The following is a 26,931-nucleotide window of genomic DNA, read 5'->3' on the forward strand; positions in this document are numbered from 1 at the left end:
GAACCCTTTATGTTATCAGGCTTTAAAGAGGATGTACCACCAGTTACATCCTCTTTAATCTGACACAGGGATAGAACGGCGCTCTCACGGGCAAGCCGGAGCCGCGGTTCGTTTTTCGATCTGCGGGCCGGTTCCCGTGTATGGCGCCGTTCTATCCACGGGTCCCGGGCCGATGCTCAAGCACTGGAGGCGGTCGGGCCCGCCCCCAGTGGGAGGGAATTCCCTCCCCTGTATGACACGGCTCCATTGATTCTAACTGAGCCGCTTCATACAGGGAAGGGAATTCCCTTCCACTGGGGGCGGGCCGGCATGCCTCCAGTACTTGAGCACCGGCCCGGGACCCGTGGATAGAATGGCGCCGTACACGGGAACCTGGCCGTGGATCGAAAAAACGAATCGCGGCACTGGCTTGTCCGTGACGGCGCCGTTTTATTCCTGTGTCAGATTAAAGAGGATGTACCTGGTGGTACATCCCCTTTAAGTTTAGAGTATTTATGGTTATCCTTCCACCATGTTCTCCAATACTTCTTCTGTTTTTCCTCAGTTTTTTTTTGGACAGTAAAAATGTGACAACTTAATTCTTGTGTTTGACAGTATATTGTTAAAATGGCTAGCGGATTAATCTAAAATGAATGGTGGCGCTTTGCTCATTAATTTTATAGGGTCTCTTTACAGATTTCTTACTCTATTGGAAGTGCAGGTGACCGGCCTTGTGTAACTTAATTGCTTTATGCAGAGAACAGATGCGACCTTGTCAAAGATCTGTACATATTTTCCTTCCAGAAAACTAATTTATCATTGTTCTGTCATGTCACAAGTGTCAGGAATTGTAGGGAACTTCTGTTTCCCTCTTCATCTCTGAACTTCTGTTTTCTCTAAGCGCTTTTTTTTTTCCTGTTGTGTAAATAGGACACATTTTTTACTCGGAAACAAGAAGCTGTGATGACTAGAAGACAAATTGGGAAAGTAGAGAATACCTGAGGCCCCAACATTTATAGTTGTTACTTTTCTACATTCTGTATATTTATTTATTTGTAAAGCTTTAATGTATAGGACCTACCTCCTAACTATAACATTTAAAAGAAGTAATACTTACCTGTTTCATTGCGGCACAGCACACCACCATTGCTCACAGTTTCCCCGCCGGTCTCCTGCAGATCCTGGCCCTGTGATGTCACGAACCAAAGCTGAAATGTAAGTTCAACCATTCGGTGACTGAGGTGTGGCACCTCTGCAGTCACTGACAGGCTGTGCGGGAGGTTTCTGCTTATTTGGGATGACACAGGAACCCGGGACCTCTCAGGAGACCAGAGGCTGACAGTGAGAATTGACAGTGTACCAGCACAATGTCATGGAATAGCAAAGAGGAATATGTGATGTGTTTCAATGTGCTGGGATTTGCTTGAAAAGTCAGAGAAAGGAAAAATGTGCATGAGCACTAGTGGCAAACAGCTCAGCCCTGGCCCAGCCTCCTAAAATAAAGTAAATGAGAAAAAGCTTTGCACTATAAAAGGGGCTCAAAATGGAGCACTAAAATCACCTAGTCGCCACCCTGAAGGGTTATTCTGGTAGGTATGCAGGTTTTTTTTTTTTTTACAGGTACCTTGCCTTGAAAAATACTGACGGCAGGTATTTGATGGTATTTCAGAAAGTGTGCAATATAAAACAACCCCATCCCCCCATATTTTCTAGGGAACGAGACACTAAGTGAGTTCAGTGCTAAGAATAAGAGGATTCTTGTCCGACACTCCTTCCACGCAAGACTATTAATAGCCAGGAAATGTCTCTCCCCAGCTCCTTCATCTATCTGTGAATGGAAATATGTAATAAAATTAAATAAGAAACATTATCAGGGATGGCAGGAAGATGGTTAGTGTATTACTTAGAAGAATATTCCTTTTTTTTCCTTTTTCTTGGTTTTTGGATTTTAGAAAGGGATGAGAGGGTATAAGGGGAAAAAATGACAGGTACGCTTTAGGCCCCATTCACACGTCCGTGTCAGTTTTTACTGTCAGGAAATCCTGATCAGGAGACCTCAAATGTCATCAGGATAGTATCAGGATTTCCTGACAGTAATCCGTTTTTACCATCAGGAAACCATCAGGAAAAACCTTCAGGATTTCCTGATGAGTAAAAAAAAAGTGTTTCCAACAGGGGCATGATGAGAGTTGTACTTCTGCAACCTAGATGGCCACAGGCTGCAGAAGTACAACTCCCATCATGACCTGTCAACAGGGACATGATGAGAGTTGTACTCCTGCAACCTGGATGGCCACAGGCTGCAGAAGTACAACTCCCATCATGGCCTGTTAGCAGGACATGTTGGGAGTTTTAGTATTGGGGGGGAGAGGGCTGTGTATCTCACCTGTCGGCGGCGGAAGAACAGCGGCGGCAGCTGGTGGGAGTCCCGGGCGGGCGGGTGCAAGCTGCTGCGGACTCGGAGAGGGAGGGGAACAGAGGTCGGGGTGGCGGCGGGGTGATGCGATGCGGCGCGGTCATCGGGCGGCGGCGGCGGTGATGATGCGATGCGGCGGGGTCATCGGCGGGGTGATGTCATGCGGCGGCGGGGTCATCGGGCGGCAGCGGCGGGGTGATGCGATACGGCGGCGGGGCGATGCGGCGCGGAGGGGTAATGCGATGCGGGGGTCAGCGGGCGGCGGGGCGATGCGGCGCGGCGGGGTAATGCGATGCGGGGTCAGAGGGCGGCGGGGTGATGCGATGCGGGGTCAGCGGGCGGCGGCGTGATGCGATACGGCGCTGGGTCATCGGGCGGCGGCGGCGGCGGGGTGATGCGATGCGGCGCTGCGGGGTCACCAGGCGGCGGCAGCTGATGTCCGGGTGCAGGGATCCCTTGGGTGGTGGCGGCGCGGCGTTCGGGCAGCGGGGGTGCCGGCAGGCTGTCAACCATCCGGAATCACGGGCACTTTCCTGATGTACATCAGGAAAGTGCCCGTGATTCCGGCGCCCCCATAGCCTTCTATGGGGGCGTCCGGAACGGAATTCCGGACAAAAATAGGACATGTCCTATTTTTTCCGGATATATTTTCCGGAACGGACACCCTTCCGGAAAAATCCGGAAGGGTGTCCGTGACCAATTAAAGTCTATGGGTCCGGAAATCCGTCCGGATTTCCTGATAGGAAATCCGGATGGTTTTTCCGGACGTGTGAAGGGGGCCTTAAACCTAGTTATTCTGTGCAGTACAACAAGATAGAAAAGAAAGTTTAGAACAAAAAAGAAATTTCTTTGATCTTAAAGTCACTATGTTCTTCAAAATGTGTCAACATTAATAACACTTAATTGACAAACACTTTTTCAATAGCTCTGTCTAAATTATAATTATTACTTTTGACAAAGAGGCTCTCGGGCTGCATCATGTCATGTGAATAAAACTAAACACAGCCATTACAAGAAAACCAGGCCTCAATATCCAGCTGTCACATTACGCTTTAAGACACTAAGTGAACTTGTTTTTCCTTTATCCCGTCAAAGCCACCAGCATGGACATCAAAAGCAAAGCCATAATTTGCGGTTTCAGATGGATAATATTCAATAGCTCCATGTCCTAATCATAGCAGTGTTTGACATTCTGCCATGCATTCTTTTTTCGACTTGATATAAATAAGTGGATTGCTGACATCCTAGTTGCGGTGTTGTATTTTCTTCTATTCATGCCTTGTGATTGTGATCATTGTGGTGGAATGTTGTATGGAGGCATGAGTCTACTGATACCATGGTGCACGGGCCCCCGGCATTGTTAACTTAATTGGTAAAATTAGACTTCTCGGCTCCTGTGACACGAATAACTCTCTGGTTGTTCTAATTTTGCAATGTTTTTCAGATGCTGCCAGATAACGCTGTAATCAATACTTCTTCTTTTCATTCGTATGATCTTTGCAGACACGGTTATAGCTTCAGTGCATAGAGTATTATTAGTGTCTTAGTCACAAGGGAAGTGATACAGCAAAGTATTGGCAGGGAACACAATAGATTCTGAATAGGTTTTCAGTCAGAGAACATATGTTTCTACTGGAGTATAAGAGTGAAGATGAACTGTGTACAATGGAGGATGTGTAATTGATTGCTCCACATTCTATATGTATAAGTTCTGGCTGTAATATGTCTATGTCATAAACTTATTAAAAGAAATTCCACTTTTTCTACATATGGAGTGTATAGGTCTATGACTGAATTTATTTACTGCTTTATTGTTTGCAAATGACACAGTTGATACATTATTTAATACAGATTGGGTCCATAAATAATGTTTTTATTACTTTTACTATTGGATGGAAACGGGGGAATATTTAAAGGTATTATTCAGGCTTAGAAAAAAACATGGCCACTTACTATCAGAAACAGCACAACTCTTGTCTGCAGTTTGGGTGTGGTTTTGCAACACACTTCCATTGAAGTGAATAGAGCTTATTTGCAAATACCCACCAAAACTGGAGACAAAAGGGGTCCTGTTACTGATACAAACTGGCCTTGTTTTTTTTCTAATCCTGGATAACCACCTTAAGATGTTTCACTCATGAAAACGAATTGAAGAAAAAAAAAATCATTTCCATATAAATGAAAAGTTTTCACTCATAATCTATCATAAACCCAACTTGTACAAAAATAATTGTACCATGTGATCCTAGGAGGATACGTAAATGATATAAGGTGTCCCTTCTTATAATGCAAACAAACAAAAGTATCCAGGTATAGAATAAGTGGTATACCAAACACTGAAATACAGTGTAGATTAGATATTTATTAGATGCAAACGTGTTCTAAAAATACAGTGAGAAAATTAACAAATAGCATACGTACATTTTGCATAAAGCAGTAGGTGAGTAAGGTGTGGGTGTTCGCCAAGAATTAGACCAGCTGTTACTCCCTGCCTTACTCTAAGGAACCGCTTCGGTAGAGGGTCCCCCGTCCCCAGCGGATCACTTTCCGAATTGCTAAATAGGAGGGACCGTCTGGTTCATCAGGTGATGGAGTCGCTCCTGATGGTAGGGAAATGTCAAGTGTTCGCTGTTTGGGGACCGTCTTATGATTGGTTGTGACCATGTATAGTATGAACTTAAAGGTTGACTAATATGCAGGCTAATATTCAGAATAGAGATTAGGTTTCTCCACAATTCATCCGTAAAAATCCATATAAACCCAACTTGTACACAAAAAGGGAGTGGCTTCTTACATGAAAACTTCATCCGTGGCACAAACACAGTTCACAGTTTTTCCCAGTTGGTGAGAAATAGCTAGGAAGTAGAAATGAGCATAACTCAAGCATGCTTGAGTCCAGGCATGTGGTATTTGATTACTGGTGGCTATAGAAGTGAGATACACTAAGAAGTGAGATGCCCGCAAAACATGGATACTGCCTATGGATTTGTAATCCTTTTTTGTATTATTTTAAATGTTCTAATTAGAAATTAAATTTAAAAATGTTGGTGATTTCAAAGAAAATTGGCCTAGCGTGTCCAATGATTAGTCCCAAGTATCACCATGCTCTGATTGGTAAAGCTTCAGTCAAAAAGAATAAAAGGTCTGCTAAATGTGTGGTCAATGTAGCTCTGAGTGGTGAGACATTTTTATCTATCCAAACCAGTAATATCCCCTTCTTAATTCTCAGGTCTTTTGCTTTCACGTTTTTTACCCTCCTTTACTAGAGTTTGGCACAAAGAGGAAGGATGAAGATTCATCATTTGATGACCTCCACGTCAGCCTCTCAAATCTGATGATACCTTAAAGTGGCAGTTCAGATTTTTTTTTTATTGACCCCCCCCCCCCCCCCCCCCCGCTAGGCGCAGGTGGATATACTCACCACAGGTGATTGGTGTCCCGCTGCACGCTTTTTTTGCGGTCCCACAGCGCTGTTGAAATCCGAAACGTGTTCACGTCATCCGCTGCTTTGACCCCTCTTCTGTCTTCTGTGATTGAACGCTGGAAGTCACACTTTACAATGCATTTTCTATAGCAGTGCGTGACTTCCGGCGTTCAATCACAGGAGACAGAAGAGGGGTCACAGCAGCAGATGACGTGATCACGCACAGGATTTCAACAGTGCTGCGGGACCAGAACAAAGCTGTGCTGTGGGACACGATCATCTGTGGTGAGTATATATGCCAGCGACTAGGGGAGGGAGGGCAATAAAAAAAATTATGTCAACTGCTTCTTTAAGTAACAATTACATGACTAAAGTTGCTGTGCGGGCCAGACCTTAAGTGATGGACTTGATACACATTATTGTGTGGGAGTGCACACCAATGGGAGGATACTTTGGTACTCTGGTGGGCCAGGTAGACTTTGTTGGTCTTGTATAATACTTCCTCCTGCACCAAATTACCTCATTGTATGGCATTAGTGATGTACAGTATACACATGTTGGTGACATTAGTTTAATAACTACAAGCATTGTACCTTTCAACTAATCATCTAGATTTACGGCATAACGCATATGCGCTAGAAAATATTAAGGTTGCAGAATATGGAAATGTCATCTAGATTTTCTGCTGCACAGAGTTCATTGTTATTACACTGCACATTAGTTTGTCAAGGAAACAAGAGAATGTTAGAGATTAATTAAGGTTTACGTTAATTCATGCTAAATATATTTTCAAGGTCTGTCTCTAAATGAGTGTCTCACCGCAATAACTTCAGCATGTCTGGGTGAATGCAAGATAAACGGAAAATTAATTATGTTGTAATGAGCTTATCTTTCTGTCATTTGTAGTAGCAGATATTAGGAATAAGGTCATGCTTTGTGCCGGAGTAAATCCTCTTTAATGTTGTTTTATTTGCTTCCTGCCTTTTGATTAATGTTTGTGTAAATAGAATGACGCTGCTTAGAGACTTCCTCATAAAAGGACCTCTACAACAATGAGACCTTAGTCTTCAGCATATGGTAGAGTTGTGTTATGTACTCAGCAAACGATGGACTTGCATATAGTAATAAGCTTATTCTGAATGTTAGGATGAGGCATAGCTGTGCTCATTGATTCATCCTCTTTTATCAGGCCATAAGATTTTTTCATATCTGTGAAATAATTGTTTGGGGTTGTTACTTTCCTTTGCACATTGAGAATAATCACATTATACCATACTATTAGAAAGATATTGAACAGAACTATTAAAAAAAAAGTTTAAAAAATCTGCGACACTAACTCAAAGGTGACAACAAATATGGCTGCAATTTAACAAAAATTGCTACAAAAAGTAAATAATTAGAAAACAACTATTCCAAAGTTTTGCCACTGTTCTAACTTATGATTTACTATGGTGTGATTCAAAACTATGGTTTCAAGAGAATCATTTTTAAATTGGGAATATCATTACAAAAAAACTTTTAATGTGTCATAGACTAAAATGAGACTAGAAATCCGAGACAAGCATCATTGTTACAGACACACAGGAATAAGAAAAAAGGAATATAAGAAAATCTTATAATTCACAGTACTGATAGAAACACATTAGCAGCATTTACTTTGATTGATAATGACCTGTACAAGTTCCTTTACCTTAATAATAAACCATCATTTTTTTTTTGAGAGAGACTAGATGATTGGCCACCCTAGCCAGGGATGCTCAACTACTTAGTTAAAGCGATTCCGTACCCACAATCTGTCCTCCCCAAACCACTTGTACCTTCGGATAGCTGCTTTTAATCCAAGATCTGTCCTGGGGTCCGTTCGGCAGGGGATGCAGTTATTGTCATAAAAATAACTTTTAATCCGGCAGCGCTGTGTCTAACGGCCGGGGCTTACATTTGTATATGCATTAGACTGGCACCACCTCTCTGTCCCTCCTTCCCACCCTCCTCATCATTAGGAATGATCCAGGAACATTTACTGCTGTTTGAGCTTTGCACAGGTGTATTAACGATCCAGCCCATGTTCATTATACACACAGGTGGGGAATAGGAAGCAATCTGCCTGGAGCATTCCTAATGATGAGGAGGGTGGGGAGGAAGGACAGAGTGGGTGTGCCAGCCTAATGCATATACAAATGTAAGCCCCGGCCGTTAGACACAGCGCTGCAAGCTTAAAAGTTGTTTTTATGACAATAACTGCATCACCTGCCGAACGGACCCCAGGACAGATCTTGGATTAAAAGCAGCTATCTGAAGGTACAAGTGGTTTGGGGGGGGGGGGGTCAGATTGTGGGTACAGAGTCACTTTAAGTTCCACGTATTCAGTTCTGAGTTGAATTCTAAGGCAAGGTTCATATGTTATGGTTGCAACATGAATAAGGTACTGTGCAGAAATAGCAGATTATAATAGGTCTGTTTTGAACAGTAACCCGGGGCCCTGAGTTCCTGGGGCCCAAGGCCACCCAAACAGACTTATACTTTAAGTGCTGTATTGTCTCCTACAGTTTGACGTGATTTGCAAAAAAACTTTTTTTTTTTTTTTAACCAAAAAAAATACAGCCAGGAGACAATTCAGAGAACATACTGAAGGACCTTAACATGTAACTATGATGTCACCACAGGTCCTGTACAGTCTGCACTATGGAGGAGCAATACTAAAGCTACAGGTGTGTAGAAAAGGGACAGGGAGGGCAATCAGTGAGGAGAGGGGTACTGGGTGACCAGTCTGGGGTGAGGGCACGGGGATACAAAGTGACCAGTATAGGGTGCAGGCAGGGGAATACATGGTGACCAGTCTGGGGTGAGGTAAGGTTACAATAAAGCAGTGTGTGTGTGTGTGTGTTTGTGTGCGAGGAAGGGAGGTATTTTAGTGTAATTTTGGATCTGAATTAATTTTGGAGTCCAGTGTCTTTATTTAGGGGTCTGGTTGAGGTCTGGAATAATGTCAATTAAATTGAGAGAGAGAGGGGTAGTATATTATTTTATACTTTAAACCCCTTGATGACACCCATCTCCAGCCATGCGCCATACAATAAGATTAGGCTAGAGATGGGTCAGGAAGCTCCTCCTCCTAATTCATAGGTACAGACAGATGGGAGCGGAGACAATGGTGCCTCTGTTAAGGTATTTAAGCACCAAATACAAAATGGAAATAATTAAGAATATGAAATGTGAGCACAGTGCTGCCTGATAATCATTTTTTTAAAAAAGCTTTACAGGTAAATTTGACATTATCTATCCTGTACTATGAACACCATGCTAGTGAATCCATAGTTACAATGGGGTGGCCCAAGCTTGGTGACAAAGCTTGATAAAGTTAATTCACCCCTGATGCAGCTACTAACAAAAAAAAAAAAAAAAAACTGCTTGCCTCACAAGGTAACATTAAATGACACTGATTTGCATAGTAGTGTGGTCGCAGCCTCGTCTGCAATACAACTGCCATGTGTGAACCAAACCTAACAAGGGTAAAAACAAGGGGTGTGAGGTTAAAACATGCTCCTTGTGGTTACTAACTACCAATGCAGCACATTGTATCCTGTGACCTTAGCACTGCTACATACACTGTACCTTTTGAATATAATACTGCCACACATGGTGCCCCCTAAATACAGTGCTGCCATAAACAGGGTTCCCTGAATATAACACTGCCGCAGACTGTTCCCTCTGAAAATAATACTGTCGCTCACTGGGCCTCGTGAATATAAAACTGTCACACAGTGTACCCTTTAAATATAATACTGTTCCATCTATTACTGTGCATCTATTAATTTTAATGCACTGTGCCCTCTTCTGTTTATTATAATGTACAGTTTATTATAATGCACAGTACCTTTCTCATTTTATTATAATGAACTAAAAAATGTACCCAGCGGTACCTGGGTAGAGCATGTCAGTGTGTTAGGGTAGCTTCACACATACTGATTGGCTGATGGGTAGTAAGGGGAGCCTCACATGCAGCGAGCAGGTAATGTATGCTGCAGGCCAGGGGCTGCGGCAGCAGGGGGTTAAAGGGGCCGGGTTACATTTCCGCAGCAAAATGAAAATTCTGCTGAGCATATGTAAACCCATAGACCTTTACAGTACATGGATCCGCAGTGGATTTCGCTGCAATCCAGTACGTTCGAAGGTCCCCCTAATTAGATTTGTTCCGAGGGGGCCAATTTATGCCCTTGTTTTGTTTTTTTTTTACAGGGAAATCAACATTACACTTTACAAATGTAAAATCAAAATCTCACAAACATCTCACAAACATAGTGTAAGTCAGTAGTGATCTTGGTTTAACTTAGTGGGCCCAAAAGAAGTCAGTAAGATCAGCTGCAGGTTGTCATCCCTCTCTGTTATTCATGACATATTTAGGACATAGACTGGGAGATGTCTTTACTGGACTATTGTAAAAAAAAAATATATATATATATAGCAACCAATCAGATTCCAGCTCTCTTTGAAAATCAAAGTAGTAATCAAATTGGTTGTTAAGGCTTCAGTATACATTCCATTAGTGTGTGTGTGTGTGTGTGTGTGTGTGTGTGGACACTGACATAATCTTTGTGAGGTCAAATCTGATTTCTAGAAGATTCTATGGGTGTTTTCCCCATCCCTCTCCTTATGAGATCCCACCAGGCCTGGCTGTCATATTTGTGATTCTTTGGATCTGCACATTCATGTCTCTATAGCTCTGGCTGAGGCTAATTCCCCCACCTGTACATTGCTGGGGTGACACACAGCTCTAATATTGTCACATATGTGTGCAGTGTGGAGGTTCTCCCATAAATTTCTATGGGACCTTCTCTCTAACCTTCCTGGGCACCCAATCTATCTGCCTGCCAAACTTGGGGTAAAATGGTTCAGGCGTTCGGAAGACTTTAGAGGACAAACAGACATTTTAATTATATATAGATTGGGTCCTGCTCTATTAGTTATAATGCACTGTAATCTGCTATATTAATTATAATGTACTGTACCCTGATCCTTTAATTATAATGTACTGTGCCCTGATCCTTTAATTATAATGTACTGTGTATTCTTTTATTAATTATAATATACAGTTTGCTGCTCTATTAATTATAATGGACTATCTCTGTTAATTATGATTTACTGTACCCTTCTCTATTAATTTAAATGAATTGTCCTGCTCTATTAGTTATAATTTACTGTGCTCTGCTCTATGAAGTATAATATCCCACCACACACTGATTACCTTGTCGCTCCCCCTCCCCAAATACATAGCGCCCCCACATATACACTGTTCACTTTGCCCCTTCTCACATAGATTGCACCCCCCCCCCCCAAGACAAACACATACACTCTGCTCCCCAATACATAAATAGCGCCCCCCACAGACACAAACACACTGGTGTACCTTCCCCTTCTAATATATCTTTACAGCTTTCTACCTCCTCCCCTAAAATGCACCATAGTCACATGTCACGGGTGCTGAACAGTCTACTTATAAAATGCAAAATAGCTGCTCTGATGCAGTTCTGCCATGATTTGTACAAAATGTGGTAAAATATCAAAATGTCAAAACCAAGGCCCTGGTGGCTCTTCTAAACAAACATATTAGGATCCACCACTACTCCTTAGGAGAGTAGTAATAGCCCTGATTTTTTTCCCCCATTTGTACATAAACCATGGATTAAACTTCCCCAATTTTCATTTTTGCATTTTCATTTTTTTCCTCCGCTCTAGCGCTTTCATTTTCTATCTACAGGGCTTTTCAGGAATAAATATAATTTGTAATAGCATCTTTCAAACTACCATAGCGTGTATGATGGAACCTCCAAAAATATTATTTATGAAAATAAAATTGGTGAAATTGGAAAAAAATGCAATTTTTTAAACTTTTAGGGGGTTCCCATAACTAAGTAATGTACTTTACAGTAAAAGTGACATGATAATGTTATTCTATAGGTCAGTCTGAACACAACAATATGCAAGTTTACACAGATTTTTTTAATGCTTTATTTTTTTATACTTTATACTTTATTTTTTTTAATGAAGGCTTTTTTTTTTTGCAAATAATTATTATTATAATGGCTCTATTGTGACTCTTATTAGTTTTTAGTTTTTCATTTATGAGGCTGTATGGGGTGTCGTTTTTTGTGCCATGATCGCCATGAAGTTTTTAGTGCCATAGAGATGAGCGAACCTCCATCCGAACCCAAACTTTCGGCATTTGATTAGCGGTGGCTGCTGAACTTGGATAAAGCCCTAAGGCTATATGAAAAACATGGATATAGTCATTGGCTGTATCCATGTTTTCCAGACAACCATAGAGCTTTATCCAACTTCAGCAGCCCCAGCTAATCAAATACCGAACGTACCCGAACCCGGTTCACTCATCTCTATAGTGCCATATTTGTGTAGCTTGGACGTTTTAATTACTTTTTATAAAAAATTTTATATATAATGTAACAAAAAATAAGAAATCCTGGCATTTTTTCCTTCTTTTCGTTTACGCCGTTTGCCTTACAGGGACACTATTGTTATAATTTAATTGAGGTTGAGGTTGTGGAGCAGGAGCCCTTCGGAGGGCTAGGAGGAGGTGTTATATACCTTTTTTCCCCTCCATCATTATGGGCAATGCAGGATGGACGATCTGTTGGCATTGACCACGCATCAATCGGGAGTTTCAGGAGTGTAGCTTGATGCTGTTTACAAAGACCTGGCTTACCGCCGTCACTCCGGACACTCTTGTCTCCTTGGATGGCTTCAAACTCCTTCGGGCGCACGGGTCAAGGGAGAATGGTAAGAAAAGGAGGGCTGGCGATATTTGCCAAATGATGGATGGTGTAACCCTAGGCACATTGGATTAAGGAGCTAACTTGCTGTAAGGACATTGAACTATTAGTTGTAATCTTGAGACCGATCTTTTTACCGTGGGAATAATAGCATTATCATTGTAATAGCTGCATATGTTCCCCCCCCCCCCCAGCTCCTCTGCAAAGTCTGAGACAGTTGCAAAAATTGCATCCCTAACACCCCCCCCCCCCCCCCTCTGTCCTGGGAACCCTCTGGACCCATTTCAGGTGGTGGGGGACAGAAGAAGATCGTCCATGGTGAGCTCCATGCTGGAGAACAATTCCCGTCCCATGCACTTGACTGTGACCGACTGCTTTATCCAAAGTGCAAGAAGGAGTGCTATCGGAACTCTTTCCTCTCCACTGCGGTTAGGCTTTACAGTCGACACTGACCTGAGCGGTCATTATTTTTTTAAGCTTGTGATATCATTTTTACCTTTTTTTTTCTAACTTTTTGTTTTTGTAATATCGATGCTGCTGTAACACATTGAATTTTCCCATGGTGGGACTATTAAATGATTATCTTATCTTAAATATAATCATAGACTCTTTTGATTGTAAAAATGTTTATTGTCAATGCTTAAAGATGCTGACTGTGCTTAGTGTTCTTCAGCATCTGTCTGCAGTTTGCTCGCGAAATGTACACACACTAGTAATACATTTGTAACACTAACTATCCAGCATTTAACATAGTCAAGTGCTAAGCTATTCCTCAATATGTTGCCTAATCGATGTTGACTGCTTTTGCCAGCATCAGCAAATGACAGCATAGCAGTGACTAATCTAAAGTGACATTTGCCTTCCAGAGATTTACAGTAAATTGAGAATTGTTTTTATTACTGAACTTAAAATTAACAATTGTAGAATTTCCCTTGAGTGTGTTTTCTGTATGGAAGAATATATTTTGAATATTTGGAATACACAGTTCCTCCACACAACCTGCTCTGGCTCAGTCATGTAGAAATTTTTCAAAGATATTAAAATTCAGCAGTTTAGACACGGATTCAGTGGAACTCAAGACATGGAGTTTAGTGTAATTGTGTTATCTGACTGAATAAAGAAATATGTCTGTAAAAGTGAATCAGAATCACAACCAGCTCTCTGTTTGCATCACTAGTCAAGTTATGGGACTTAGTTTCAAAAATCAAAAATGAACCGCAGAAAGTCTCAACAACTACTTAATGGTTATTTTTGGAGCACATGATAAAAAGTAGTGTGTAGCGGTAATATACATGAATAAGATATTGCATACTGTAATCTATGGTTTTTAAGTTGATAGATGTCTATGTATAGTAGCATTAGAAAAGTGATAAACCAACCAGCATATATGGGTTTACATATCTGACCTAGTGAAGAAGCCTTAAACCTGAAACAAAGTAGTCTTTCATCAGTTTAACCCCTTAGCGTCCCATGATGTACCTGGTACTTCATGGTGGCGCAGGGGGAGTTCAAAGAGGGGTCCCTCCGGGACCCCGCTCTAAACGGCGCCGCTCCCGGCTGTGATCTGTAGCCGGGGAGCGCCTCTATTAGGACCCGCGCCGGCTAATTAAGCACTTCAATGCAGCTGTCAAACCTGACAGCTGCATTGAAGTGCTTTATACTTCATATCCCTGGTGTCTCGCGGGGAGATCTGTTCTTCTGCCCGTGCCGGGCCTCATCGTCGCAATGACGCTGATCCCAGCTCGGTAATACATTGCACTGGCCTGCAGCAGGCCAGTGCTATGTATCACCGATCTAAGGGATCTTTGCTGTGTATATACACAGCATTGATCTCTATGAGAGATCTCTATGAGAGATCAGTGCTGTGTATATACAAGTCCCCCAGGGGGACTTCTAGTTAATGTAAAAAAAAAGGGAAAAAAAGTGTTCTTATTAATAAAAAATCCCCTCCCCTAATAAAAGTCCAAATCACCCCCCTTTTCCCATTTTATAAATATAAATAAATAAACAAATAAATAAACATGTTTGGTTTCGCCACGCGCGTAATCGCCCAAAGTATTAATTAATCAAATTCCTGATCTCGCACGGTAAACAGCATTAGCGCATTTTTTGTCGCATCAAATCCAGAAAAAAATTTATAAAATGTGATAAAAAAGTCGCATATGTGCAAACAAGGTATCGATTGAAAGTAAAGATCATGGCGCAAAAAAAGACACCTCACATGGCCCCATAGACCAAAGGATAAAAGTGCTATTGGCATGGGAATAAGGCGATTTTAAAGGAACATATATCTGTTAACAATGGTTTGAATTTTTTTAAAAGCCATCAGATAAAATAAAAGTTATACATGTTACATATTGTAATGACTTGAGGAACATGCATAACAAGTCAGTTTTAACATAGGGCGAACGGCGTAAATGCAAAACTCCCAGAAATCCAAACAAATTCTATGGTGACTCCATAGATAATGAATAGAGTTGCGGGTCATGTGCCATACCTGCAGCTCTACTCAACACAAAGAAGCCAAGGGCCGATATGTAGATTGCTGAGGGTTATGACCCCCTATGATCTTTTATTTGTCCCCTATTCTGTAGATAGGGAACAAGTTATTTTTAAGTTTTTATACCATTTTTACTTTTATTATGTTGCTGCCCAGGTGCAGAACATAAGAAACAGCCTATTCTTACCTCTCCTTGCTCCCCCCCTCCCCCTGTTGTCCTCCTACTTTATCTTTGGTCTTCGGCTAAATGTTCCCACCTTAACTTCCGAGACAGACTCACCTGGCAGTGAGAACCCACTCAGTCAATCACAAGGCGCGGTGCTGTCCTGTCTCCGTCACTGGTTGGCTGAGTGGGCTGTCACTGCTAAACGAGTCTGTCTCAGAAGTGGAAGCGGGATCGTTCAGCGGGGGACTGAAGATGACATAGGAGGACATGGAAGGGGGTAGCGGAGAATTAAGAATTGCTCTGCGCCTGGGCAGCAATGTTAACATTTTATTCTAAGCAAAATACCCCTTTAATTTTTAAATGCACATTTTACCATTACTCTGGAAGACTCTAACCTGCCGTTATTTTCCCATAGGATCAGGAATACTGAAAATAAAGGTAATTTTTAAAATAGGTAGTTAGGTGCATGGGGGTAGGGTTAGTGCCCTCAGTGCACCAACCCACCCTGCCAGCTCATTGCTCCTCATAAATATTGGGGTGTCTGCAGTGACGTCATTCCAGTGCTTGTCACTGCATCATGGCAGGGTGGATCATTGCACTGAGGATTATAGTTCCACCTCCAATGCACCAAACTGCCTAATCTACATATTGATTAACCCCTTCAGGACCATAGTACTTTAGTAATTTTTTTGCGCAACAATCTCTACTTTTTATTGTTATCATATTGGTGTAAGAGAAAAATCTTTATTTTTTTTATAATTGTTTTTTTTTTTTTTTTGTTTATTGGGGAATTTTTATTAGTTTTTTTTTTATGTTTTAAAACTTTTTTTTTTATATATGCAATGCTTTGATTGCATATACTGATGAATATTTTGTTATAGAGAAGACTCTATGCTGAGATCGAAGATCTGACAGGTTGGGGGTAAGTGACTTACCCCTGCCTGTCAGTAGAAATGATTGAGACCCGGTCCCGATCAGTCAGTGACAGGTTCTTGTCCTTTCATGGACTACCTTAAATGCCACGATTGCTATGCATCATGGCGTTTAAGAGGGTCAATGACCGCTGCTTGTCATTAGCTCTGGCCACACTGATGTGTGTGGAATCGCTCACATTGGAGCGGTCCCACGCACATTTAAAGCCCCTTCAGTCCAGGAATGTGTGTGTACATATATATATATATATATATATATATATATATATATATATATATATATATGTAGATTGTGGACGTGAAGGAGTTAGTGAAGATGTACCAAAAATCCTGTTAAGGATAAAGGTAAGAAAATGACCTTCATTCTCAGCATCTCTGCCCCTATGGAAGCATATCAGTAGGTTAGAGTCCTCTAACCTGCTGTTAGTACCCCTTTAAGCAGTCCTTTATACTAATGCTTTACAACTAAATTAAATATATTAGAAAACATAGACCAGACACATTCAGAGAAATACTTTTGTAATGTACCAAACAATCTTAATCTTTAAATACCCATCCTAAGTGACATGGCCTTGCTACGACTACCAGCAGGTCTTTGATTGGCTTCAAAGAGCAGTTTTCACTCTAGAGGACCTAACATGCCCATGCAGGACACAGAAGGAATATTTATTTCGAGTAACATTGTTTAATGCATCATAATTCCAGCTATGGTGCTACAAGGAAATTAATCTCTGCATGTAACTGATTCCATCTGACAAGACAACCATTTTATTATTGGATGACCCTTGAATTAAAGGGAATCTATCATCATATGCATACATACTAATTAAAGATTTCCTTTTTGCAAGTCCGTGTGACTGGTCAGGAACTCATGTAAGGGCACAGTGGTAGCTCAGGCTGCAATGGCATTAGGGAGGTTTTTATTTTTTTTAAAGAACACAATTCTGTGACACCTAATGTTAAAAGAACCTTTTACAGGCCATACTCAACAAGCATCCTTGAAAGTAATGTTATTTTTCTCCTGTTTTGAAAAGGCTTAATTTTTCATTAAAAGAGTAGTGGCAAAATCACTTCAGATTGTTAAAAATGCCCTTAAAATCGTGAAGAAATTGAAATTTAAAACAAGTGCGTAGCCTAAGCCCAAGTGATTACAGAATGACCAGCTAGTGGAGAGGAATACAAACTTTCTATTATCCTGCAAGGCTGCAAAACATAATTAACAGGTTAGCTGTTCAGCTCCCAGAGAGATGAGGGCCTCATTTCATTCAAAGACAATATATTTCCTGCTTCTTTTATTTTTCTCCGGAGCCATATTACACAGCTCAGCAGTGACCTTCCGTCTGTCATATGGGCTTTTTTTAAGATTTTCCTGCTACCATATTATGGCATAAATCAAGCAAAATCTCCTCAAAGGGTCTAAAGATCACAATGATGACTTATTAATCAGGGCATTTTCTCTATTATAGCTGCCATATTTTAGGGTACTGTATATGTTTTAATATTGAAGGAACTAATCCTATTTCAAAGCTTTTCAATATGATTTATCTTATTCTGTTAATACAGAAAAAAAATCTAATCATGTTCATAGATTGCCTACAGATTCATCATGTGCCAAGCTGCCACCTGGCACCAGCTGTCATTTCTATCCCAAAACGCCAATGTGTAACCAATGGAAAGAAAAATTTGAAGGTGTTGCCCAGATTTCAATTGACAATTTTCTGGACCAGGTTTCAAACCAGAATTTCATGAATCCTTATAGAGTGAAATAGACCAGGTGGAAGAAATTCAAAACTGTTAAAATTTAGAAATCTGAATGTGTACCCCATATTGTAAAACAACAAAATCCCTTGGAAATATGCCAGTTTATGAACAGAACAACTGTAAAAAATTAAATAAAAATAAAGAAAACAAAGCTCCACCAAAACATTGTCATAGGGCCTGAACATACTGGGACCTAGGCTTAATAAATCCATAAATATAAAAAATACATACAAAAAGTAATATAAGCAGAAGAAAATTAGTCATAAGGGAACTTAATAATACAAATAGGACATTGAAATAAATATGCTCAATATTAATATTGAATAAAATGAGCAAAATGCTCCTCTACACCAGGATAAAGTAATTACAATTTATTATCGTAAAAACTTTGATTTCTGCTTATTAAAGCTCTAATCAAGAGTTGTCTTCCTTCCTTCCTGAAGAGCAGCTGTCATAATCTGCCCCATACACTGTCATGTTTCTGAATGACCAAAATCAGCTCATTAGACAATTGTTGTGATGTATTTTTAGAAAAAAAAAAACTTTTTTTTTTTAGGAGTGACTGGCACTTAGATAGTAACACATTGGAAAATCTAAGACTCCACCTCTGAAAAAATGAATACACATCACATTCTTCTGATTTCTGTCACATTTCATGGAATGATTTGTAGAATTCCAATAATTACATACATTGCTTCAATTTACCTTTCAATAAACCAGAACAAAGATGAGAGTTGTCTATGTCTGTTCACATGTTTAGGTTTTTAATTGCAATTATCGAATACGAATCCAGGGACAGATCATAAATGGTGGACATGTAAGACTCACACACAAAAGAGAAAAGTCCCGCACTTAACGAGCGCTAGTAGCAGCCTCCACACAACCGGACTCCACAGGTCCCGTATATTCCAATATGTAAAACACAACAGGTATGGAGGAAATAAGTGATTATCTCACCAATCCGTAGATTCCCTTGGTCCGATAGGAACCTTCATGCTCCGAGAATCAAGAGCAAAAAATACTCACAGATGCCTTCTTGTTATATATTTATTTTATTTTTCATGATACATTTTATGCTTAAGCTGTGAGCTCATGTGTACAAAAAACGTTGACGTGAAACGTAAAAAACGTTGGATATATTGCTGCCTTTCCGTACAATATAATAAACATCACTGAAGTACCTTTTTAATTATTAGGAGGAGTTTAAACTAATCATCGCTCTTAGAGATACATATATGTGCTGCTGACAATGATTTTTCAGTGTATATGAAAGTTGCAAATCAACAAACATTTCCTTGTCAGCTGGTCACTGGTATGTTTGTAATTACCCCCAGGTCACTACCACTGACTTGGCTTGCTAGCGATGGCGGGCAAGGGGCAGCTGAAGACATGTAGACAGACAGGAACACAGCAGGACTCATGGCTGGTACCAGGACAGCAGTCACGGGCTGAAAGCACAGGCAGATGGCAGGAACCACGGGCAAGAATCACAAACAGCTGGGACCACATGCAAGGGAAACATGCAGAGGGTCAGACATTAGGGTCAGGGCAGGAATATATAGGAAGGTGATTAGGTACACAACCAATTAGGGACGTACGGTTTCTTTAAATCTGTTAAAGCCAGGGCACATGCTCTAGGAGGTGGGGACGCGCACGCCGGCTGTGAGGACGGTTAACAGGAGTGTGGAGCGGTAAGGCGCCCTAGGGGGCCAAAGAGGAAAAGGCGCCGGGCCCAGGCATGTGGGCTTCAGCGTCCATAAACAGAAAGGGGTAGAGAGAGCGGGTGCAGCGGCCTGGAGTACGGGATGCTGCTGCAGCCCTAACAAAGGGAGCTTCAGGACTTGAGAGTATCTCCCCACTACTGTGAACCATTGGTTTTTTAACAATCATATTAGGAGAACTGAGGAAAAGCGGCTTAATTCCATTCCATCCGATGGTACACCTTATTTAACGTTGCATTATTATTGCTTTTCTGTTTGTCTTTGAAAATCAATACATTCATGTTTTTTCTATAGTAAAGAGTAGTGGAAGACAGCATCTTTTCAATTGCAATTTATAGAGCCATTTGCCTATAGTTGCAGCATTTCGGCTCTCAACCTCATCACAAGTCTTCCTCAAGCATCCTCAATAAATAGCAGTTGAAGAGATTCTGTCTTCCACTACTCCTACTCCTACTACTACTTAATATGGAATTTCATGTGGGTGAGAGCCGACCTGGCTGGAGACAGAGTTTCTAATTTGATCGTGAGCACCATTCACACCTTGTTTGGAAACACTTGCTTTTTCGATAGATATACATTTATACAAATCATACTTTAACATAAAGGAAAAACTGTCAACGTATGTTGAGAACTCTTTATTTGTATCATATTTGTATCCATACAAAAATTAACTGGAAATAAATGTTTCAAAAAAGATCCTTTCTTCTAGAGCTCTGACTAATTAGTGTTCAGTAGCCGAAATCAGTTTGCTTCCTGCTGCTCCGCTCTATGTGATGTTGCACATTTACCGTGTTACCCTGTTGCTTTTTGTCTTGTAAACAAGCTGGAGTGATTGACTTGAATAGTTTTTAAGAATTGTGTTGAGATAAAATTACAGGAAATTCACAAGGACTCTTTGGAGTATTCACTCCATCTGCTGAAGTAACTCAAAAGTTTTGTAAGCATAGCAAAAGTGGAAATTAGAAATTAACGTGGAGTGTCAATCTGGCTGCTCTGCATGTCTTTAATGAAGGCGGCTTGAACAATGTGATCAAATAAAATACAAACTGATAGAATTGACTAAGAAAATTTCACATTACTGACAGTCATAAAAACCTCAGAATACCTTTAAAAATTGTCTATAAACTTACATTTTATTGCACCATATTTCCATTGAAATTTAAAATAAGGTTGAAGGAGATGACGTCTAATTTTTTATTATTTTTTACACGTCAGATAAATTTATTTGTACAAGACATTTACGGGAGGCTATTATCTTAGACACACACTGATTTCTCAAATAAAATGGAACATATAAAAACCAGGCTGAATCCTCCAATTAAAAGAATTCTCCATGTGGAAGAAGGGAAGTGTCAGCTGATCAAGATGAAACATAAAGATACCCAGAACTCCTGGTATGTTTGAGGTTCCATTATGTTACTGTGGTAAAAAAAAATCCAATTTTTTTTGTACCTATGCAGTGTACAGATTGTTCAATATGTAATTTAAAATGAGATTGAATTAAATGTCTCTGGACATCAATAAACACGGCTACCTGAATTGAGAGCTTCCTCTTTCCACTGCCTGTATAAGGGATAATTGAGGGACAGATGTTATGATGGTATGCCATGTCATCTTCTTCTGTTTTTTTTACTGCATAGCTAGTTGCTGGTAGCATTCTTAATGCCAGAGCAATGGATCATGTCTGTTTTTTTGTTTGTTTGTTTTTTTCTTTCATCAGGTTTTGAGAAGGGATGAGCAAACCGGCCGAGGTTCGGGTTCGTATGAACCTGAACTATCTGCTTCAGGTTCCCGCTGTCTGCCCGCTCCCCTGGAGAGGGTGAATACAGCCTGAGGACCCCCTAGAAAACTGGGATACAGCCTATGGCTATGGCTGTATCCCAGTTTTCCAGGCGGTCCTCAAGGTTGTATCCACCCTCTCCACGGAGCGGGCAGACAGCGGGAATCAGAAGCCAATAGTTCAGGTTCATACGAATCCGAACCTCGGCAGGTTCACTCATCCCTAGTTTTGAAGTGTTGCTCCTCTTTCTCAGGCTGTTGAAGGATTCACATAGGCGGTGCTGATAATTATTACTTTGGCAGCCGGAGGCCTTGGCTAGGCTTACCATTTTAGCAATTCAGTGCAATAGTATAGAATTGACTATGTTCCCACTGCGTAATAATATCGGGGAAGGAAGCATTCTTGTAACATAGACAGCTGCTAATAATGAACAGCGGCCAATATTATTGCATAGTGGAAACATAGCCATTAAAAGTAAAAGGAATCTAATCATTGCTTATAAATGTCCCCTAGAAGTTAATATGTGTAGAAAATATTTTTTTTCTGCAATGGTAATGTAAAAGTATTTTCTAAATCAAAATGGTACAGATAAAATCTACAAATCAAAGTGCAAAAAATAAGCCTTTATAGATAGAAAAGTTAAAAACGTCATATGGGTCAGAATAAAGCAAATCATTTTTTTATTTAATTTGTGTATAATTAGTCAAATAAAACAATTGTTATACAAATAATTTTATCATTAGTATAATTGTAATCGCACTGAACCACAGAAAACAGACAACATGTCATGTTTACCGTAAAATGAACTGCGTAAAAGGGAAAGCCAACAAAAGTTGCAGAATTGTTTTTGTCCAATTTCACCCCAAAAAAGCATTTTGTCGTAAAATAGAAAGTGTCACGTCAAAGAACAACTGGTCATTCATATGGGTCAGTAGTTATGGCTAGAGAAGAGTGAAGCTAAAGCAGCAAAATTGCTCAGTTGACAAAGTGAGTCTTTGGAAACTTTGAAAAATGTGTTTAAAAAAAGATATGGTCACCTGTGCACACTCCCCTCTTTTATGTCATCTGACTCTTCTGTGTTTCCAGTGTCCTATTCTGTACCACCTACAGCCCTATCAGCTAGTAACTGACTGAGACAGGACAGTGGTGGCTAGTGATTGGCTGAGCAGGCTGTAACTCCTCAGACACCTCCAGCCTCGCTCAGCCAATCACTGGCCGTGGCACTGTACCATCCCAGTCAGTCACTGATTGGCTGAGTGGGCTGTCACTCTCATCTCTTGAGTGACATTCCCACTCAGCCAATCAGACGGGACTGCTGCTGTCTAGAGATAAGCGAACCGGCTTCGAGTCGATCTGAACGCGAACGTTCGGTATTTGATTAGCTGGGGATGCTGAACTTGGATAAAGCTCTAAGGTTGTCTGGAAAACATGTATACAGCCAATTACTGCTGTATATCCATGATTTCCACATAGCCTTAGGGCTTTATCCAAGTTCAGCAGCCACTGCTAATCAAATGCCGAAAGTTTGGGTTCGAATCGACTCGAGCATGCTCAAGGTTCGCTCATCTCTACTGCTCTCCCATCTCAGTCAGTAATTGGTTGAGTTTTCTGGAAGCTGCACAGAAGAGGACACCGGACAAACAGAAGACACCAGAGACTTAGAAGAGGACACAGAGGGAGCACAGACAGTAAGTATTACAAAACAGCTTAATAATTGTCTAATTGTTTAAGCGCAGTTTGTTAAGATTTGGTTTGCAAGAATTCGGCTCATTTGGTGAGCCGAATTCTTGAAATAGCCGCTCATCTCTAGTTATGGCTTTTAGAAGACCAGCAGGATTTTTTTCACTATCGCCATACATTTTGTAGTAAAATAAAGATTGTCACTTCAAAGTACAACAGGTTCTACAATAAAAAGTCTTCGTAGGAGTCAGTTAAAAAGAGTTATGACTTTCAGAAGGCGAGGAGTAAAAAAATTGGGTTAAACGGGTTAAAGAGGGCCATTCATATACCTTGCATGACATATAGCTTTTACTATATAACAACTATTCTATATCCTCTATTCCCAGAACTCTCTGTTGTAAATATGCTGCTCCTCTTTATGGCATCATGAAGTTGTGATAGATCCCCTAATCTTAGCAATGTGAAGGATATATATATATCGGACTTCCTAACATGCATTTGCTTCACATGACTCCGGGCTATAAACTTGTGTCATATTTCAGCTTAGGATTAAAGTACATGTGAGGTCCTGCAGTGCTCTCGCCTGAGCTATTGCTAACTGCAGACAATCAGGAAACAATCACTGAGGTCCTTGATCATGTGATCACAGTGACAATGTATCAAGGCAATCACTAAGTAACAATTTTGCAAACAGCAGGTCTGATATCCAGCTCACTCCATCTTGAGTTGATTATCCTGGTGAGGAAAAAAAGAAGCTGTTAGCTCCTGCCACATTGTAAAAACTCACAAAGAACACAGAGTATACAAATTGTTACATATTTTCTCCCTTTTCATGCTTTACAAAAAAGATAACTAAAAAAAACTAAAACTAAAAACGATGTCCCTATATAACAGAGCTATATAACGCATATTTGACTTCGCTTTGATCCTTGAGAGGTTAATGCTGAACCTGCTGCTACACTACAACTAGCATTTGATGACATTAAGAAATGGATTTATGAGCCATCTTTAGCTGATGCCATTGATATTGATTTGTAACCAAAACTAATGACATGTATAGACAAGGACTGGCTCTAAATGTCTGTAATTGTCTAAGGGATACGATGATTATTAGAAACAAACAGTTCCATGTACTTGGCTGCTTTACTTTATTCTAAGGTTCTTTTTTAAAACTGCTTAGGCCCTGAATCATAGTGTTAGATTTTTTATTTAACAGTGCTAGTCAATAAAGGGTATGCTTTTCATTATTATTATTATTATTATTATTATTATTATTATTTTTATTGTTTTGAAAGTAGTGCACTTATCTAATATACTTTATGTGATTCCTTTGTGTAAAAAATATGAAACATTACTATAATACCAAAAACCTTATTTTATGAAGTTACATACCGGTTCATCAAAAAACAACATGTTAAGTCTGCCTAATATTGCTTGTTTTCAAACACTGGTCAGGAATTCATCCTTCTGTAACATCTAGTACACCATTTTCCTTTTCTTTTCTTTAGAACCTTTTAAGTGAAAAAGTTGAACAGATGATGGAATGGAGTTCTCGGCGATCTGTCATTCGTATGAATGGTGACAAGTTCAGAAGATTTGTTAAGGCACCACCACGTAATTATTCTGTTATCGCAATGTTCACTGCCCTTCAACCTCAGAGACAATGTTCTGTATGTAGGTGAGTAGATGAACATTATTCTTCTAATGATTATCCTGTGAGGAGATGAATTATTGCTTCAAGTGTACCTGTACTTTCCAAAGAATTTTAAAAATCTGCATGGTTTGCTTAAATTAAACTTTCAGACTCTGGCTGCTGTTATTGAGTCCCAGAAAGTATTCACACCTAGACTTTTTTCCTTTACTTTTCTAGATAGTCACAGGACAACACATACTCTTCTCTAGTAGGTCATGAAAAAGTACTGGACTAAATAGGCTAGTATTGTGCTGGAGATTGATACTATATGAGCAGAAACAGTCAAAGCAACAGGATTAGAGTGAGGTTAGATTTCCATGGAAAAAACTGCCCTGGTCTAAGCCGTCAACTGCTCCCGCTCAAGATGATGACAAGCTAAATGAAGGAGGAGGGGTTTACATTCAGGAGGCGGCACAAGCCACTGTTGCACAGAACTCTTTGACTGGTACAAGATAAGAGGACCCTCTGGTAAAGGCAGGCAACCCGAGATTGCATGTAAACAGTCCAGGCTTTTTCACCTGCTTTTTTTTTACGTCTTTCTAGCCCTAACATCAGGAAGTGGACAGCAGCTTGCAGGGCGGTGAGCCATCTAGTGGCCAAGACTTTTTTTTCTGGGATTAGAAGCAATTTTTGGTAAATTAAGTGATTTATAGATATGATAGAAAGATACACTGACAAATGAAGAAAAGATGTTTAAAATAAGAGCAACAATGTAATGTTTCCATATTTATTTTACACAATTAAAAACCTAAAAAGTCATTAGTAATGAATGTGAATTATCTGAAATGTTACTTGTATCTTCAATAACTGGTTTGCCTGGCTATAATTGTATAGTAAAGGATCCCCTCCTAAACTGCAACTTTTAGAAATAGGCCTACTGTCAGAAGATTTATGAGTGAATTATGACACTCATTAAAATAAATAATAAGTAAATAAACTACTCACAAAAAATAGCTATGGAAAGTGTAAAAGGACACACTAGAATGATATAATATCCTTCAAACAAAGGCAACAAAAGTGGTAGGTACTGTATACACCAAAAAATGTCAATGTCTCAATAACTTGTCATGTGCCCTTGAGCATCAGTTACATTAACTTGACAACGACATCTCATGCTGTTTGTTTACAAGTCAACTTGTAGCCTTCTAAAGCATGGCTTTCCACTCTTTTAAAAGAGTAGGCCTCGGGTCATTGATGGTCTGGGATACAAAGTTATGAGCCTCTACACATCAACTCATCAACTCCCATAGGTTTTTTATTGGATTCACGTCTGGAGGAAGTGCAGTCCCTCCATTTAAGGTACCCTAGTCTCCAGCAGCTTTTCCCTAATGGTGCAACCTTGATGAGCTGGACATTGTCATTCACAGATGAGATTAGGCTTGTGTTGTTCAGGCAGAGGCACAATGACTGGATTACTGAAGGTATTCAAGTAGTATGGGCTGTCACTGTACCAATTAACAAGTGTAGGGCAGTTCTGTATTGATTAGACACCTCTGCCAACACTGTAACACCACCATCCCCAAAAGCTCATCTGGTGACAACAGTGGCTGATGCATAGCACTGTCCTTTTACGCTGGACGAGGAACCAAGGTGCCTCATAGCTGTTCACTGATAACCATTATTTCTGCTCAGTGTGAATAGACTTATCAACGATGTTGAAAACATCAACGCTATGCATAAGCCACTGTTGCGTTTGGTGGTGTGCTCAAGGCCACATAGCAAGTTACTGAAACACTGACTTTTTTGTTGAGATATATCCACCACTGTTAGCTTTTGTTAAACAAAAATGCTTTAATTGAGGATATCACAATTGTATGCCCTACTTTCATGATATAATATCCCTGTAGCAAGCACAGTTATCATTTTTCAAAAAATGTAAGGAAAACTATCGATGACTCTAACCTACTGATATATTCCGATAGCTATAGTTTCTCTTTAAACCGGAAGCTATATATCTCTGTTTGTAAGTAGAGTAAGTTTTAGTGTTAGACTATTTCCTCATATTTTATCATTATTGTCTTACAAAAACAATCTCTTCTTAAAGTGCACGTTAATCAAGCTGAGCATTTTTCAATGCTCAAGTACTTGACTCGA

The 26,931-nt window shown here is 40.2% G+C and overlaps 1 protein-coding gene across 1 annotated transcript in view; it reads left to right on the forward strand.

Moving 5' to 3' along the window:
- The window catches only part of TUSC3 (tumor suppressor candidate 3), a 206,907-nt gene that overhangs the window by 58,288 nt on the left and 121,688 nt on the right, over window positions 1-26,931 (forward strand). Inside the window, exon 2 of the mRNA XM_069977660.1 lies at window positions 24,653-24,822. Within this exon, the coding sequence (XP_069833761.1) occupies window positions 24,653-24,822 (170 nt within the window). The remainder of the gene's footprint in view (window positions 1-24,652; window positions 24,823-26,931) is intronic.

Source organism: Dendropsophus ebraccatus, chromosome 7, assembly GCF_027789765.1.
Source record: "Dendropsophus ebraccatus isolate aDenEbr1 chromosome 7, aDenEbr1.pat, whole genome shotgun sequence".
NCBI lineage: Eukaryota > Metazoa > Chordata > Amphibia > Anura > Hylidae > Dendropsophus > Dendropsophus ebraccatus.